Consider the following 17748-nt stretch of genomic DNA (forward strand, 5'->3'; position numbering starts at 1 on the left):
GTGTGTTTGTATACAAGTGTTTCCTCTGGCCCTTGTATTGAATTTTCCTAATTATCACATACATTTTTTTTCAGATGTGGCAAGTTAAAGAAACTGGTTCTTAACAAGAATCGTCTTGTCACAGTTCCAGAAGCTGTTCACTTCCTTACAGACCTTGAGGTGGGTCATTTCTGTGCAAAAAAGTTTTTTGTTATATTTTTGAAGTAACTCTGCAGTTTGAGTCAGTACTCTGAATATAATCTGTAGCAATAATGATTTCATATTGCTGAGAAACATTGTGATCTTTGTTCTTTCTTTTTTTAATGAGTTCATATGGAGAACTGATAATACCTGTGATTCCCTCCCATCTGTTTTTGATCTCCATTGTCCCCAGCATCACTACCATTGTCTGCAGTAGGAACACTATTTTTTCCTGATAAAAACTGATAAAATCATATTCATATCTTTGTTTTGTGACCTATTTTTCAGATGGGCAGAGTGTTATTCTTTAAATCCATGTTACAGTGGTTTGGAGTAAGAGTAATTAAGGGTGCAGCCCCTTCCCCACATAGGGGGGTAGTGGTGGTGTGACACCCTCCCATCTGAAGGAAGAAACTAAAATGCTAATTTCAGCCTGTTTAAAATAAATGGATTTGCAGTGTCAGCATTTGCCCATAGTAGAGACATCTGCAACTGTGACTACTTTCTCATTCTTTCATTTGTTGTGGTGAAGGGGTTAGGGAGAGGGGTGGGAAGTTGCAGCTGTGACTTAGGAGGTAGCATTCCCATCATTTTTATTGGACAGCATACAGCAGCTGCTTTACACTGAACATATACACCGCAGCATGTGCAGATGTTAAGCTCTCATTTCTTGGTAAAAATGTCACCCATTTCCCTGTGCCTAGTATTTGCAGTGTAGTAGATTCTTGGCCTCAGGAATGACGTCTGGCCTTTAGTCATTTTGATTGTACCCAGCTAACCCTCTGAGTACATGGGTGCATATCTAAATCTGGGTTGTGATTATAGCACACCCTAATGTATAACCTGTAATGTTACCGGGTGGGTCCGAGGTGGCCCCAGGTGAGGCGGAAGCCAAACGTGGAGTAAACCATGCAAACACCATTAAGACCAGGGGGTTATTATTTATGCATGACATTATTTAAGAAAAGAAACTATTACTTTTCTTAAATAATGGCATAGTATAATGCCTGTTTACTGCCCTTCCGCAGATGTCTTTACTGCGCGGCGGCGCGAGCAGCGTGAGTTGGTTCTGTTATCGAAAAAAGCAAGATCTCCGTTGTGAGATGCTAACAAAGAGCAAGACAGTTTTTAGAAGTTTAAGTGAAAACAAACAAATAAGCAGTTTACAGCGACAGTTTAAAAATATTCTTAAATAACTGTCTTGTTTTAAAAAAACTCATTATTAAAAAATTAATTTAAAATCTCTTAATCTTGCTTGCTTTTTTGCTTTTACCTGCTATATTATTAATTTAATTTAATGAGATGAAGCTTTAACGGAGATAAGAGACGGAGATGTTTGTTTTTTCTTTCATTTCGCTAACCTGTTTAAACATAGCTGGCAGACAACAAAAAAATCGAGTTATACTAATGGAAAAAGTCCGGGACCTTTTTCCATTAGTATAGATCATGGTATAATATGCATTTCATTGCTTTTCCTCTAGACCACTGGGTGTGGTATTCATCTGAAATATTTCTAATAAAATTATGTTTGGAAGAACTAGTCACTAGGCACTAGGTTGTACAGAACTGTTATCATTGGACCCTATGGTTCAATGCAAGCTTTTCTCAATACTAGAGACAGAGTTGCTTATCAGTGTATTAACAGTGCCTTGTGCAATGTGGAGCTGAGAGATATGAGTAGCAACAGATTTTGCATTGCCTGGTTTATGCCATCTAAAGTATAGCACATCGAATTAGGTGAGGGGGTTGACTTCCATCACCTATCATTTAATATTAATTATTGGCTTTTCTGGAATTGAGGATTGGCAGCTCATGATACAGCATAATCAGAAGCCTTCTCTAGTTCATCCAGGAATTTCTTCCCATATGTTGCACCCCAAGATAAGGACATGCAATAACATCAGCCACTCCAGCTGAATTTACATCTACATTATATGTGAGAACCTTTTCCCTGAGTCTGCTACTAGTGTAGATGTTAACCCCCTTGGGATTGGAGTATATGAAGAGAATAGACATTGTCTACTCTCCCATCCAGGAGGGGAGTAGGGAGTACATTTCAGGGAGTTCTTGCCATACAGTGAAATTATGTGATGGAGACCCCCCTTCTTAAAGGGCAATATTTCTTGTAGTGATAGCTGCTTGTATGATTTTGTGATGCAGCCTGTGCCATAACATAGTTGTTGAGACTTATGGTAGGAGATTGGAGAGATAGAGGGAAACAAAATGACCCACCATTTTTCTCTGAGACATGGAAATGAGTAAGTCAGTAAATTAATGTTGACATAGGCTACATGACTGGGAGGGAAAAAACTGTTTCCTCCCACCATTTATCAAAAGAACATAGGTCCCTTTCTCTTGAGCTGTCTAAGGATCCTTAAGGACAATTGCTGAAGCCGAAGAAGAACTAATGTCTCCTCAGCTGATGGACTACCAAGTAAGGCTTTTCTAAAGTAACGAATATTGCACATGGTGTCTGACAGTGAGGGTGTACTTTTGTGCAACCTGAAATTATATATGGTACATGTAAGGTGTGGATGATAAAGCCACCTCCCCCACAAGCAGAGGGTGAGGGGGCCCAGGCTACATTAAAACTGGCCTAAAATTGCTATTTTAAATATTATGGGGGTCCTTAAAATTGACCAAATGAGGGCTGTGTAGAGGTGATTTCCCCAGCTGTGAGGACAGGAAGCCTGTTAGCAGAGGTGTGATAAGCGGCTCTGTAGGAGTGGTGTATAGTATCAACTTCTAACATTCATTGCAGAGCAGTGTATATGCAGGAGTAAGTGCAGCTGATATTTTAATATGCTTGAAACAACAGTGCCTTTTATTTATCAAATAGGATTTAATGCACTTGGCAAGCTTGTATTCTAGCTGTGAAAAGAATTTATCATCACACTAAAGCACAAACAGAACTAGTGTTTCAGCATAACGGACTTCAAAGTTCAGTCATTCATCAAGTTGATACTCCAGGAATCTTTTCAAATCCGTACCTTCAAGTCAGCTCCACCAGTCAAAGTAGCCCTAAAGCTCCGCCAGGCTTAAAAAGGCAATGAACAGAGCAACTCTGCAGCTTTATAAAGCCACAGGAATTATCCAACTAAGTTTTAACAGTGGAAAAAGTATGCAGTGTAAAGTTTTATCCCATTTATTCTCTCCTCATAAATACATGGCAAGATCATTTTTCCTTGTACCTATTGAGAGCAAATTTGAAGTGCTGAACTTAGTATGAATATGGATTCTAGGTAGATGAACCTGGATTCTGCATTAATTGCAGAAGACCAAAACATCAAAATTACAGGTGACCCAGGGAAATGAAAAGTCACTTAGCCAAAAGCAGATCAGTAAACTTGTTATCCATGAGCCCCTGTAGCATGCATCAGTACTCACTCTAGTTGCTTGAAATGTGATTATATTATTTCCAGTTTACTTAAGCTCTTCAGGTTGCCATTTTAATGAGATTATGCTGCTTTAGTAATCCCCGAGTCAAGAGAGGTGATTTTACCCAAGGGTGCACATATATCACTGACTGACGGGTGACTTCGATTTTTATCCTGTAATATACTCCTCCTTTATTCAAATATTATGGTTATTTTATTCCCAAATCAGTATTAACTTGAAATAAAAAAGTGTGCTCACACAAGTAATGATACAATATTTTTAGACTTCGATTTTGTCAACATGTTGAGTCCTTGTATAGAACTACATTTTTAAGGTAAGAGTACCTGTAGTATGACCCCTAATCACATATCAAGTTTATTGACTCCCACACTAAGACATCAGTTAATCTGTCCATTGATTGAAAGTTTTAAATTGATGCACAAGGGATATGAGCCATCTAAACAGAAATAAACATTAGTTGTTTCCACTTCTAAAGGATGTGCCAATAGCAAGCTGTAGACTTGCAGGCCATTCAGACTTCTGTTTTGGGTAAGGGTTTTGAGCATTAATTAAGAATGACATTATTTAGGTCTTGCATCGGATTTATTTGCATCACAAAGCATGAGGTCTAAAAGGAGCATTCCACATTGACTAGCTTGCTGGATTTCTGTGAAGTAGTAAGGATAGTTAATGACCATGGACTTAACTTCCTAGTAATGTCTTTGGACTTTGCAAAAGCATTTCATGTCCTACCCCATGAAAGAATCTTGAAAGCTATGGCCCGTTGTAAAATAAACCCTTACATAGTTTGTTGGGTAAAAGAATGGCTAAAAGATGGAACACAATGATAACAACGTAAGGTAAATTTTCTGAGGAAAAAGCTAGGTTATACAGCAGAGTCACATGGCTCTATACTGGGACCTGTACTAGTTAATGTGGTGGTTGCCTCTTCCCAAACCTGCTGGATGTCAAAATATACAGTTGAACATAAAGAAGGTGCAATATTGTCTGCCACCGATAATCAAACTTCATGATTACTTGGAAGAAATTGTTAGATGGGCCAGTATTACAGGTTTACAATTTAGTACTAATACTGGTACATGCATTTTTGACAAACAAACACAACTAGTCTGTGATTCTGGACAGTGTATACTGTACTTAAAACAATTTTCACATCAAAGATCGTAAGAGTTATAATGAATGGTATTTTTTTCTTATAAAGAACATGTACAGTATTTAAGGAATAATGCCTTAAGACAACTTTTTAAATCTATGATAAGCTTTATATTAGATTAGAGTTAGAGTTCAACTTTCTGCATGTATAACCATACTCAAGTAAACTGGAATCTATTCAGAATACATTCACTAATAATATTCCATGTTTCAAATATCTGACATATGGTGGATGTCCGAAATTTCTTGGGCTCTACAATGTTAACGGTTGCCTTCTCTGTGGTAAGCATTGCCTTATTATGTCATGCTTTTAAGGAAGAAATCTGCAGAACAATGCTGGGCTTAGAGATTTATACCAAGCAGAGCTCTAGCTAGGTCATTTGGCACCAGTGGCAGTCCCCATTTGGCGCCCCGTAATCAGTCACTCGAGGAGCAAAAAAACAGAGTTGAGGAAAGACTCTCTGCCGTCCCAGAGCTGCATTTTAGCTTTTTGCTCTTTTTCCTTTATTTTCATAGGAATCTTAAGAAAAACAAGCCAACTGTGTCTTGTAACCATTTACATCTTACCTCCACCCACCTGTAGACTGTACATCTTTTTTCAAGGAAATTAAACCAGTAAAGCCAGGGCAAATTTGTAAATACTCATCCAATCATCCAGTTCCCATTTGAAGGAAGATAAGGTCTCACACTGCTTGATTTGCAATGGGAGTCTATTCCAGAGGTTGGTAAGTGCTATGTAATGAACCTGTCTCGCCACTGTGTTTTATTTATTTGCTGATGAAAATTTAGATTCATCATTCTGGTATTTGTGGGGATGCAGAGATCCAGGACCACTGGATCCTTAATGGCATGGAAAGCAAGGCATAGATCTCCCATGAGAAGTCTATAAAGTACTCAGTAAAGATCCCATTTAATTTTTCATTCTCCCTTCTATCCCTACTTTTTTCCTTACCTTCTTTCTTTCTTGGTCGTTCCTATAGACTTTATCCTTGGACCACTGTAACCACGGTACATCACAATGCAAAAGTGATCTTTGCAAATATCTAGTAACTCTAAACTGTTTATTACACACAGACCATTAGGGACTGTACCAACTTTCACATGAGCTCTCTTAGATTAGAGTTCCAAGCCTGATGTGAGTTAGCAAAGGCTTTACTGGAGTTGAAATAAAGTTTTGCCGAGGCAAATGATAGATGTACAAGGAATATGCAGCAGTCAGACTTTAAAGTAAAATGCTATTTTAAGAAGTTTGTAGTGGTGATGTTTTATATGAATTTGGTTTATAAACAGTTCTGCCACAGAATATCTAACTATGACTGTAGCCCTACCCATGTTCCTCCAAAATATTCATTTTATCTTGTCTAGCAAAGATATAGTACTGAGGGGAATAATGTGTAAATTCTGAGTTCCTGCTACTGAATTCACATTTTCATTTCCAAATCTTCTCTTATATTCCTTTAGAAATCAACATTCTTTTATTCTATTTTTCTTTCTAGGTCCCTCTGAAACATCCTCACTATTGCAAGTTGGATTCCAGTCCCCATCTGTAAAAAATATTCCTTGATGAAACCATATAATTCAGTCCCAAATTCTCTTAACATCCATAATAGTATTTTAGGTGTAATATAAATACATGCCAGTGTGTAAGTCACCTTCCCTAACAGTAATCCCGTAGTACCACAAATGTATCATTATTGCATCACCTTTCTCTTGTATCACTGTGGGAGCCCCCTCCTGCAATCAATATTGCTTTCCTTTTTTTTTCTCGGATACTCTCCTGAATGCCTATTCTGAAAGCTTTTCTTTTCCAAATTCACTTGCTCATGTAAAAAGCTTTCCATACAATGGAGGCAATATGGTGGTCAAAAGTCAGATCTGATGTTGTCAGTCTTCATTCATTCTTGACTATGGGTTCAGTTCCAACCTCTCTGAACTGACTTGGCTGTTATACATAGCTCGCACCAGCCAAAAACTCTCGAGCTAAGGCTCTACCCACAATGCCTCTCTTCCCATTAACTCAGATCTTGTTTGCCACGTAGAAAATTGGACGCGTCAGCTGATGCTCTCAGCGAAGTGCTTTAGATTTCCATTTTTCTTGTCGTTTCTAAAAATATTTGGTTAAAACTCTTATTGGATAGTTTTGTGACCTTGTTGACTGAGTGTTTTTCTGACTATTTCTAACCCCCCTTTTACCTTTCCATAACTCTTCTTATTACCGTCATTGGCAACAGGCCTCCTCCCCTTCTTTTATTACAGTTGGTAGTCTTGCATACCATTGTTGGTATCCTCTTCCCCTTTTCTCCTTTACCCGTTTGGGTATTTTCTCTGTACCATTGTTGGTATATTTTTAAAAAGATGGGCACTTCTGATGGGCATCTTTCTTGCGTGCACCGTCTGGGTGCCCCCCACTTGGACATAAATTATACTATTTGTCAGGGCTTTAGTGCCTGTACTTTAGCAGAGAGGCGCAATAATCTTAAAAGGTTTATTGAAATGTCCTTTTACTGAAGCCGTATCTAAGGCAGAGACTTCAAAATCTCCTAAACCAGATGTGAAGAAAAGAAGCCACTCTATGCCGACCTCCCCTGTGGCACATGAAGTAAAGTCCCAAAAACTGCAGATTCCGACGGTTTCTTCAGAACCAAAAGCCAAAGTACCAAAAGTGGCAATAACATCACCCCTGGCAATGAAAATGACTAAATCCACATCAGTGCTGTCAGTCATTGAACTGACTCAGACTCAAACCTCCTCAGCGCCAACATCCTCTTCAGCACCGACCAGTAGTTTCTGTTCAGCCACCAATATCCTCTCATTCGGTTCCACATTACCCTTCCATACATCAGCGTATTGGTGCAGAAAGTCAATCTGCCAGTTATTCCCAGGACTAGATATTCCCCTTCAGTAGACCCCCTTTTTTGAATCAAAAATCAATCCCATTTCTGGATAGGCCTAAGTCCCCTTCGGGAATGTCAATCCCTTCCTCCAGGAGTCTCTCAGAATTGGACTTAGATTAGTGGATCAGCTTTTGGCAGCCAGAGGCTTTCCTGCACTGTCCCAGACCTCTCTCCCACCTGAAGCAGTGGCTTATTCTCCAAGGAATCCACCAGTTTATCCTCCTTCAACCTCCTTTCAGGCCTTGTGGCCCCCCACTTTGATGCTCCTGGTGCCAGCTACCTCTGTGCCGACAATGGATCTCACCTCGGTGCCAGAGTCAACTCTGTGGTCTCATCTCCTTTGGATCCATCGCACACCCAGGACTGTGATTTGGCTGTTGGTTCTGAGATCCTTGGACCGGTTCCGGTTGTTTCCATGGTGCCGTCTACTGCTCTCTGGGCCATGGCAGTTTCAAGCCCTCTCTTGGTGGTGGCTTGTCAGAGTTTGGGTGTGACCCTGGTTCTAATGTTGTTTTTCTCAGTTCTAGGCTCCCAACTCTCTTTGAGCGGGCCTGCCTTCCATATTATGGAGAGATCTTTGGCCTCAGCAGGCTCCTAGCTGGTTCCATCCTTGTCAGAGTGCCATATTTTTGTTTTCTGAAGTTCACAGCTGTCACAGTCTGCTACATCTGTACAGCGGGCACAAGAGCTACAAGACACCCCGGTTCAGGGTCCCCCCATTCAGAGTCCTCCTTAGAACCTCCCGCTGAGGAGCTATCCTGTAAAAGGACATTCAAGAGGAAGCACCTGGATTCTCCAGAAGAATCTGTCACTGAAGATGCAGATTACGATGAAGGGGAAGGGTCCCCACTGTCACCATCAGAAGATGCCTCCTTTGGAGACATCCTGGAAATATTAAAAACAGTGGGGTGATTGGAAGCCCTCAAACCCATACTCCTTGGAATCTGTGCTCTTGCATGCTTTTCATGCTCGCCCTTCTACTTCTTGGGTGACCCTACCCACTGACCACCTAGTTAACTTGGGTGACCCTACCCACTGACCACCTAGTTAAGTTGATCATTCAATGAGCGTGGAAGGCTCCTGACTCCATAGAGCCTATTCCCCAGAGACTGGATAAGATTATTTCAGTCCCAGAAGATCAGACCCATTGGTCTAAGGGTCTAGCAGTGGATGCCGTAGTGGTCTCAGCAGCCACCAAAAAGGAACTTGCCAATGAGAGGTCAACTATCCATCCTCTCGGACAATGGATAGATTTGGGAAGTGGGATTTCGCTTCATCGATCTTCGCTATTTGGTCTTAGAACTTCTTGGCACACTTTACTAGACTCTAAAGGCATCTGATAACTGAGCTTTCAGACACCCTTGCAGGAGCAGCATCTAACGAGGTTCGAGATAAGGTTGCCCCACAGTTTGCCACCCTGGAGTCTATCTCAAATTTGTCCATGCGACTAATTGCTAATACAGCTGAAGGGACGTCTAGAGTAGCGGGTAAAGGCTTTGCCATTAGGCATCACACCTGGATGCGCCTGTGGGATTTTGCGGAACCCTTTAAGTCTTCCTTTATCAATGCTCCTATTGATGGTACTTCCTTGTTTGGCCCAAAAGTCAGAGACACACTAGCCAGGTGTGAAAAAGACGGAAAGACCCTTTCTGCTGTGGACCAGAGGTTACCACATTCCCTTCAATCTTTTCCCAGAATCCCAAAAGTGAATCCCTGATGTTCCACCTAGTCAAAGGGATCTATCAGCAGTAGAGATTCAGAAGCTGCTTCTAAAAAGAGTCATTCACGTACTCCCACCAGACCATATAGCTTCCGGATTCTACTCAAGATTCCTTTTTAGTGCCAAAAAAGACAGGGGACTGGAGACCAGTCTTGGATCTCAGCCTGTTGAACAAATTTATACAACAGACAAAATTCCAGATGGTCATAGTTCAGTCAGTCCTTCCCTTTCTAGAGAAGGATGATTGGATGTGCTCTATAGATTTTCAGGACACGTATTACCACATAAAAATGGACAAATGCTCCAGAAGATATCTCTGATTCTGGTTAGGAGCCAGTCATTACCAATTTGGAGTGCTGCCCTTAGGTCTCACCACAGGGTGTTCACCAAATGAATGGCAGTCATAGCAGCTCATTTGAGACTACAGGGATTCTGGGTGTTTCCATATCTTCACAACTGGCTCCTTACCGCTCCCTTCAGGCATCCACCGCTTTACTCCATAGACTTTATTCTACATCTTGCCAAAACACTAGGCATTTCAATCAACAAAGAAAAGTCGAAGTTGACTCCCACGCAGGATCTGAAGTTCATAGAAGCAAGGTTAAATACAGTATCCTGTGTAGCCTCCATTCCTGTCTACAGACTGTTAAGATTGCAACTTCAAGTTGTTGTTTTTCCTTCGGCTTTCCCCGGTTAGGGGTCGCCACAGTGGAACTCCGGTCCGCTAATGATTGGCAGTAGATTTTCACGGTGCCGAGGTGCCAGCTCGATGCCCAACCTTCAACGAAGGCACATCCATTCACGCATGTCTTTCAAACGCCACTTGACCATGGGGAGGACATGCAGACTCCAAACAAAAGGCGTTCCATCCGAGAATCGAATGGGAGAACCTCTTGCTGTGAGGCAACAATGCTACTGCTGCACCACCACGGCTGTCAAGATTGCAACTTCAAGTAATCATTTCCTACAATACCAGATGAGGAGGAACTTTGTTTTAGGAAAAGATTGCAACTTTCAAGTAATCATTTCCTAAAACAAAGTTTCTGCTCATCTGGTACTACAAGTTCTGGGAACCATGGCAGCAATGATGATGTGTGTTCCCCTAGCGAGGTAACACATGAGGTGGCTCTTAGCGTTGCAATGGTCAATTCTAACACACCCCATGTCCCATCCAATCTTGGTAACAAATTACTGCAAAAAGGATTTATCTTGGTAGATGAAGCCAGAAGAGATTATATGGGGTTGTCCCCTTTCCCCCTCTCAGCCCAGGGTTGTAGTGACCACAGACATTTCCCAGTAGGGTGGGGGGGCATTTTCTGGAAAAGACTGTTCAAGGCATTTGGTCCCTTGCAACAGGCCAATTTGCACATCAGCTTCCTAGAACTGAGGGCAGTGCTTTTAGCATTGCAAGCATTCCAGGCTGTCCTTCCTTTGGGGACAATTGCAATCCAGTCAGACAACATGTCGCTAGGCTGGTATATCAACAAACTGGGGGGGGGGCAATTCCTACCCTCTATCGGGAAGCTCTAAGGATTTGGCAATGGGCAGTCACTTCCAGCCAATTTCTGATAGCAACGCATATCCCGGGGAACTTCACATGATTGCGGACAAACTGAGCAGATGTATCCTCTTGCCTCACAAGAGATCTCTCAGTCCCAAGGTAATGATGAAGATCATTCGTCAATGGGGGTCGGCCTTGCTGTGACCTGATGTTCATCATGTTACCCTGCTGCAGTCATCACACTTGGGTTATCCGGCCCGAATTCCAAAGTCTTGGTCCGGCGTCGGTTGCTGTCACTTCTTCCCTGACGTCAGTGCACCAGGGGTAAATAAGAGGCATCCAACGCCATTTTCTTCAGTCTTTCTTGCCGTGCGGTGCCCGAAGCAGAAGCAGTTCGCAAGTGCCGGTCGGCTGACACCTGAGATTTTCGATTTGAATTTCAGTCCGAAGTCTTCAATAAAGCTAAGTACCCCATTGGGGAACATTCTCTTGCCTCAGTCCAATGTCAGAAAAAGTTAACAATTGCATTTCTTGTGGGAAGCAAATACCTCATAAGGACTTCCATTCCTATTGTATTCCTTGCCTAGGCCCAGACCACGACATCACAGGTTGTCGGTTTTGCACTAGGTTTAATAAACGAACTATCAAATGCCGTTTTGACTTCGCACGGCATTACTTTGGTAGGAAATTTAATTATATCATGCCGTCGGAGCAGCCGACGACCGCCATACATAAAAAATGCAAGGATAAGGACAGGCAGCCTAGGAACAAGCCAGACTCCGAGGCCTCAGCTGGGCCTGTTGCCGGTTCTCCGGTTTTCACTGAGGCGCCTACGCAGCCCCTGATGACCGCAGAACTGGAACCCCAGACAGCTGCGGATTCCCAAGCGGAGCCTACTAGGCCGACGCAGCCATCTACTGACACGGGAGCAGAAGTAGACACCGTTGCAGTGGAAACACCTTCTGTTGCAGAAGGTGTCTTCAGACCGACTACACTCACCATTAAATCTTATGCTAAGCTTAAAACTCCTTTAAAACCTAAGAAAACTGTACATCAGTCTACAGTTCAAGGCCCCATGCCTAAGAAACAGATGCTTAAGATGGCTGAAGATTTGATCACCCTTATCAGGGGTTCCCATCCCCCTCATGATAAAAGACCAAGACAAGAGGAGGATTATGCATCTTCTGACCAGGTTTCACTCTTCTCAGATTCCTCTGAGGAATAGGATTACACTTTTCCACCTTATGAAGACTCTGATGCTGAAGACTCTATTCCCTCATCGTCTCCCCCTGAAGACTACTCTTTGGGGAAACTTTGCATACCATGAGGGAACATTTCCACTGGGAAGGCCAGGATTACTCAGATTCTAAGAAAAGGCTCCGAGAGTTCCTTTTACTACCCCAGCACAGACCTCTTGCTATCTCTCCTGTTTTAGATATTGTGGATGATGTTTACTTGGAGTCTAGTTTAAATCCAGATTCTCTACCTCCTGCTCCAGCCAAACCAGATAGATACTACAGAGTACCCGACTCACACAAATTCCTTTATACAAGCCCTGTAGCTGACCCAGAAACAGGGTCCTAAGGGAGCAAAAGCTTCTATGGCTAAAAATCCTGCGCCCTCTGAAAGGGATTCTAGAGCTCTAGCTAGATGGGGAAAGAAAATGTACACCTCAGCAACTCTGGCTATGAGAGCATTAAATTGCCAGTTTCACATGTTGAAATATCAGCAATTCCTAATGTCTCAGTTAAAACAAAAAAATGAGCACACATTCACAACAGCCTGAATTTAAGGAAATGCAGGATTTGTTGCATGCAGCTGAACAGGTGGGCAAACATACTTTTCAATGTGGATTTGATTCATTGGAAGCTTCCTGTAGAGCAGCTATTACTGGCTCTGTCATACGTAGACATGCTTGGTTAAAAGAACAAATCCTCCCTGACCAGGTTAAAGCAAAATTATTGGATGCACCTTTACAGCAGGATGTATTATTTGGTGTCAAAGCAGAAGAGGTTTTAAAGAAAATGGAGGATAAGGCAAAGTCTATGCAAATGGTCAAGGATTTTTTGCAGGTACAACCCCCTCGTTTCAGCAGAAATTGGCCAACAAAAAACTGGTCCTTTCCAGCTTCAGACAGATCACAGAGGGGCAAATACAGACACCCAAGGGGCAGAGGTCAGTCACAGGGCCCTTACAAACCTCGCCAAATTGGGTTCTGCTACCCAGAAAGGAGGAGAAGACAGGCCCCAGGCTAGCAGAAGACAAACACAATGACTCTATCCTCAAACTACCAAGCAAATCTCTCCTGGCAGCTCCCTTGGGAGGAAAACTAGCATTTTTTGCAGACAACTGGCACATCATCACAAAAGACAAATGGGTTCTAAACATTGTCTCTCAAGGATACAGATTCCACTTTCATACCTTACCAAGGACCAAAGGAATGCCAAACCTGCCACCAAATCAATGGGCAGAGGCACAAAAACAAATTACAACTCTCATGGACATGAGAGCCATTCAACAGGTACCTACACAGGAGCAAGGACAAGGATTTTACTCAAGACTCTTCCTAGTCCCAAGAAAGGACAAAGCATGGATGGCCATTCTGGATCTTTCAATTCTGAACACCTATCTGCAAGTACCAAAATTCAAGATGCTAACACTACAGCAGCTTCTTCCCATGCTGGGCAAGAATGCTTGGCTAGTCACTTTGGACCTCAAGGAGGTATACCTGCATGTCCCTATCAGACAAAATTGCAGAAGATACCTCCGCTTCATTGCAGGTTCAACACATTATCAATTCTCTGCACTGCCCTTTGGCTTATCTACTGCACCCAGGGTCTTCACAAAATGCCTGGCACCAGTAATTGCATACTGCAGACAAAGAGGAATTCAAATATACCCATACCTGGACGACTGCCTTATTCAAGCAGAAAGCAAGGACATTCTTTTAAAGCATCTGGCATTTGTCAAACACCTTCTCAGTTGCCTAGGGTACACAGTAAATGAAAAGAAATCAAAACTAGTGCCCTCACAAAACATAATATTCCTGGGTGCCAGCTTGAATACAACGGCCCAGATGGCTTATCTCACTCCAGACAAACAACGACAGCTGATTCAATATTTCAAAATAATGGCAACAAAGACCCAACTCCCTGCAAGAAAAATTCTGCAGGCCTTGGGATTTATGGCATCTTGCATGCTACTAATACCATTTGCAAAACTGCATATGAGAAAATTACAATGGTACCCGAAAAGTGTATGGACTCAGCACAGCCACAGCTTGGAAACAATGATACCACTCATTCCCTGCCTTCAACAGGAGTTTCTATGGTGGGCACAGGCATGTCACCTCAACAAGGGTCAGCCTTTCACCTTACCCACAGCCAGGCAAACTATGACAACAGATGCATCAGACTATGCCTGGGGAGCACACATGGCAGGGCAGTGCATTCAGGGCAAATGGACTTCAGATCAGAGGCATCTACATATCAATCAAAAAGAAATGCTAGCAGTACAGAATGCCCTAACAGCTTTCAAGGACCTTCTACACCCAGGACAACTAATAATACAGACGGACAATACCACAGTAATGTGGTACATAAACAAGCAAGGGGGCACACATTCCTACCCTCTATGCAGGCAAGCAATGACCTTGTGGAACACTGCACTGTCTTACCAGGTTCAATTACAAGCACAATTCCTGCCAGGAAAGAAAAATTAATTGGCAGACGACCTAAGCAGAAACATCATGGATCCACACGAATGGAAACTAGATCCACAAGTATTTGCAATGATAGCTCAAAAATGGGGATGCCCAGACATAGATCTGTTTGCAGGCCCCCACAACCAGCAACTTCAAAAATTTTGCACAAGGACCTTCCATCCTCTAGCTTGGAAAGTGGACACCCTTTCATTCAGTTGGAAAACATTAACAGTGTATGCCTTCCCTCCACTGCCTCTTCTAGGAAAGGTACTGCTGAAAGTCAGATTAGAGAGGTCACAAATGATACTCGTTGCACCAGACTGGCCACGCCAGCATTGGTATCCAGTGTTAAGGAACATGGCCCATGGCCCACCATGGATTTTGCCACAAATTCCTCACCTGCTCACCCAGCGAGACAATCAGATTCTACACAGCCAGCTCAAGACTTTAAACCTGGCTGCATGGCAAATTATCTAAACAACCAGCCAACACCTTTATCCAAAGCTGTTATGGATGTCATTCTGGAGGCCATGAGGCCCAGCACCAGGAAAACCTATTCAGACAAATGGAAAAGATTTTGCGCCTGGAACCAGGCTAAAGGCCTGAATCCCCTTGATCCAAACATCCCTCAGATTCTACAATATTTAACTGAGATGTTACACAAATCTATTAAGATCCACGCCTCAGCAATTTCAGCTCATTACAGCACGGATCCTCCTTTATTCTCACATCCACTCCTAAGACAGTACCTCAGAGGGGCTAAGAACTTAAGACCGCCAAGGAGAGCTCCAACACCTACTTGGGATCTCAACTTTGTTCTGGAAAAGCTTACACTGCCGCCCTTTGAACCAGTTTTTTCAGCTGATTTTAAAATTTCTTTCATGGAAATCTGCCCTACTACTAGCAATAACCTCAGCTAGAAGAGTCTCAGAGCTTCAGGCACTAATGGCAGTGGAACCTTTCCTCATTTTTCATCAAGTCAGATGATCTAACCCTTCCTTTATGCCAAAGGTGGTATCCAGTGTGGCCCTAAACCAAACCATTCACCTGCCCACCTTCTTCCCAAATCCCCAGAACAAAGGAGAAAGACTCCTGCACTCTTTGGACATTCTCAGGCAACTACGTTACTACTTAGATAAAACTAAGGCTTTCAGAAAAACTGACCAGCTCTTTGTAGCCTATGCTACATGATCACAAGGAAAAGCTATCTCAAAACAGACCATTTCTAAATGGATAGGGCATTGCATACGTTTCTGCTACACACATCATGGGAAACCAGTACCTGCTAACATTAGGTCCCACTCCACCAGGGCTACAGCTATATCAGCAGCCTTTCTCAGGGGAGTGCCAACCAAGGATATTCTGGAAGCTGCAACTTGGTGTTCAGTGCACACCTTCACCAAACACTATCACCTACCTCTATACACTAAGACTAGAGCTGGTTTTGCCACTGCAGTTTTGCAGGGCCTACTAGCTTCTTCTAACCCTGTTAGACTCCACCTCCTATCCTTAGCTTTGGGATTCAACCCAAGTGTGATGAGTGCAGCAGGGTAACACGATGAACATAGTACAGTTTTGTACCTACCATAAATGTAGATGTTCGAGTGTTCACCCTGCTGCAGTCTAGGTTACCCTCCCTCCATCCCCTCTGAACCAGCTGAACTTTTCTCTACCACTCTATCCTATACTACCTCTGTGGTGTATTTGCTTGTGCCTAAGGGTTTTGTTTTATTTTTATATATGTATGTGTAGATATATATATATATATATATATTGCCTACCTATTGGGGGCACCTGACATCTGGGGCAAGAAAAACTGAAGAAAATGGCATTGGATGCCTCTTATATACGCAGGGCCTACTAGCTAGGCGCACTGACGTCAGGGAAGAAGTGACAACAACTGACGCCGGACCAAGACTTTGGAATTCGGGCCAACTGCGGGACCGCCTGATGGCAGGATAACCCAAGTGTGATGACTGCAGCAGGGTGAACACTCGAACATCTACATTTTTGGTAGGTACAAAACTGTACTTTCTCTTGTCCCATAAGCCACAAATGCAGCAGCTACTTTGCCCTAATCCCCCTTCACTGGGAGTCCTCAAGAGACACACTTCTCCTTGCTTGGCCCCCGGACTCCTGTATGCCTATCCCCCAATTCAACGGTTGAGAAACAAAGTAATTCTCATTGCACCTTACTGGCCTCATCAAGTCTGGTTCCCCTTTCTTTGGCCTCATCTGGTTCACTGCCTGTGTACTCTGGACCCAGCTCCGGACCTACTGTCTCACCCTCAGGCTCTGGTGCATTTCAGTCTTCAAAATCTCAAGCTGATGGCTTGGTTTCCCCAATTCCAGTAATTGCCAAGCAGAATAACTTGTCCTCTCCAGTGCAAAGGATACTTCTGGCCTCCCATAAACCATCCACCAGGAAGCTTTATGTAGGCAAATAGAAAAGATTTTCAATTTGGGCGTGTACAAACTGCATAGACCCTTTCTCGGCATCAGTTGATAAGGTCCTGGAATATTTAGCTACCTTATTTGAAATGGGGGCCTGCATGTCTACAGTTAAGGTTCATTTGGCTGCCATTTCAAATTTTCATAACTGGTTTGATGACCATTAATTGATGTCTCATCGTCTGTGCAGAATTTTTCTTAAAGGTGCTCTGCATTTAAAACCCCCTTTCAAAGACCCTGTAGCGCCATGGGATTTGACCTTATTCTTACAATGTCTAGTTTGACAGCCCTTTAAGCCAGCAGGTACTTGCAACCTCAAGTTCTTATCTTGGAAGACTGTCTTCCTAGTAGCTATCATGTCTGCTAGGAGAATTACAGAGTTGCAGGCTTCGTGTGAGTCATCCCTGTGTCATTTTTCACAAAGAAAAAGTATCAGAACCAATCCCGCCTTCCTTCCCAAAGTGGTATCCGAGTCTAATGTCAACCAGTCCATAGACTTGCCAGTCTTCTTCCCAAATTTTACAAATAAAGGAGAGCACTATTTATAACTGTTGGATGTCCACAGACAATTACGTTTCTACTTGGACAGAATGAAATCCTCTAGAGAATCAGACCAACTATTTCTGTCATTTTCAGGACCCAGACTGGGCAAACCCATATCAAAGGTTACCTTGTCAAAATGGCTGAGAGAGACTGCATTACCTTTATATACAACCAAAATAAACTCAAGCTGTCAGCTACAGTTAGC

At 42.8% G+C, this 17748-nt stretch overlaps 1 protein-coding gene across 1 annotated transcript in view; it reads left to right on the plus strand.

Annotated features, from left to right (window-relative positions):
* Nucleotides 1-17748, plus strand: part of FLII (FLII actin remodeling protein) — a 945835-nt gene that overhangs the window by 398377 nt on the left and 529710 nt on the right. Inside the window, exon 10 of the mRNA XM_044089594.1 lies at nt 75-159. Coding sequence (XP_043945529.1) covers nt 75-159 — 85 coding nt within the window. The remainder of the gene's footprint in view (nt 1-74; nt 160-17748) is intronic.

The sequence above is a fragment of the Protopterus annectens genome, chromosome 12.part0, assembly GCF_019279795.1.
Source record: "Protopterus annectens isolate FY-2018-M chromosome 12.part0, PAN1.0, whole genome shotgun sequence".
In the NCBI taxonomy this organism is placed as follows: Eukaryota; Metazoa; Chordata; order Ceratodontiformes; family Protopteridae; genus Protopterus; species Protopterus annectens.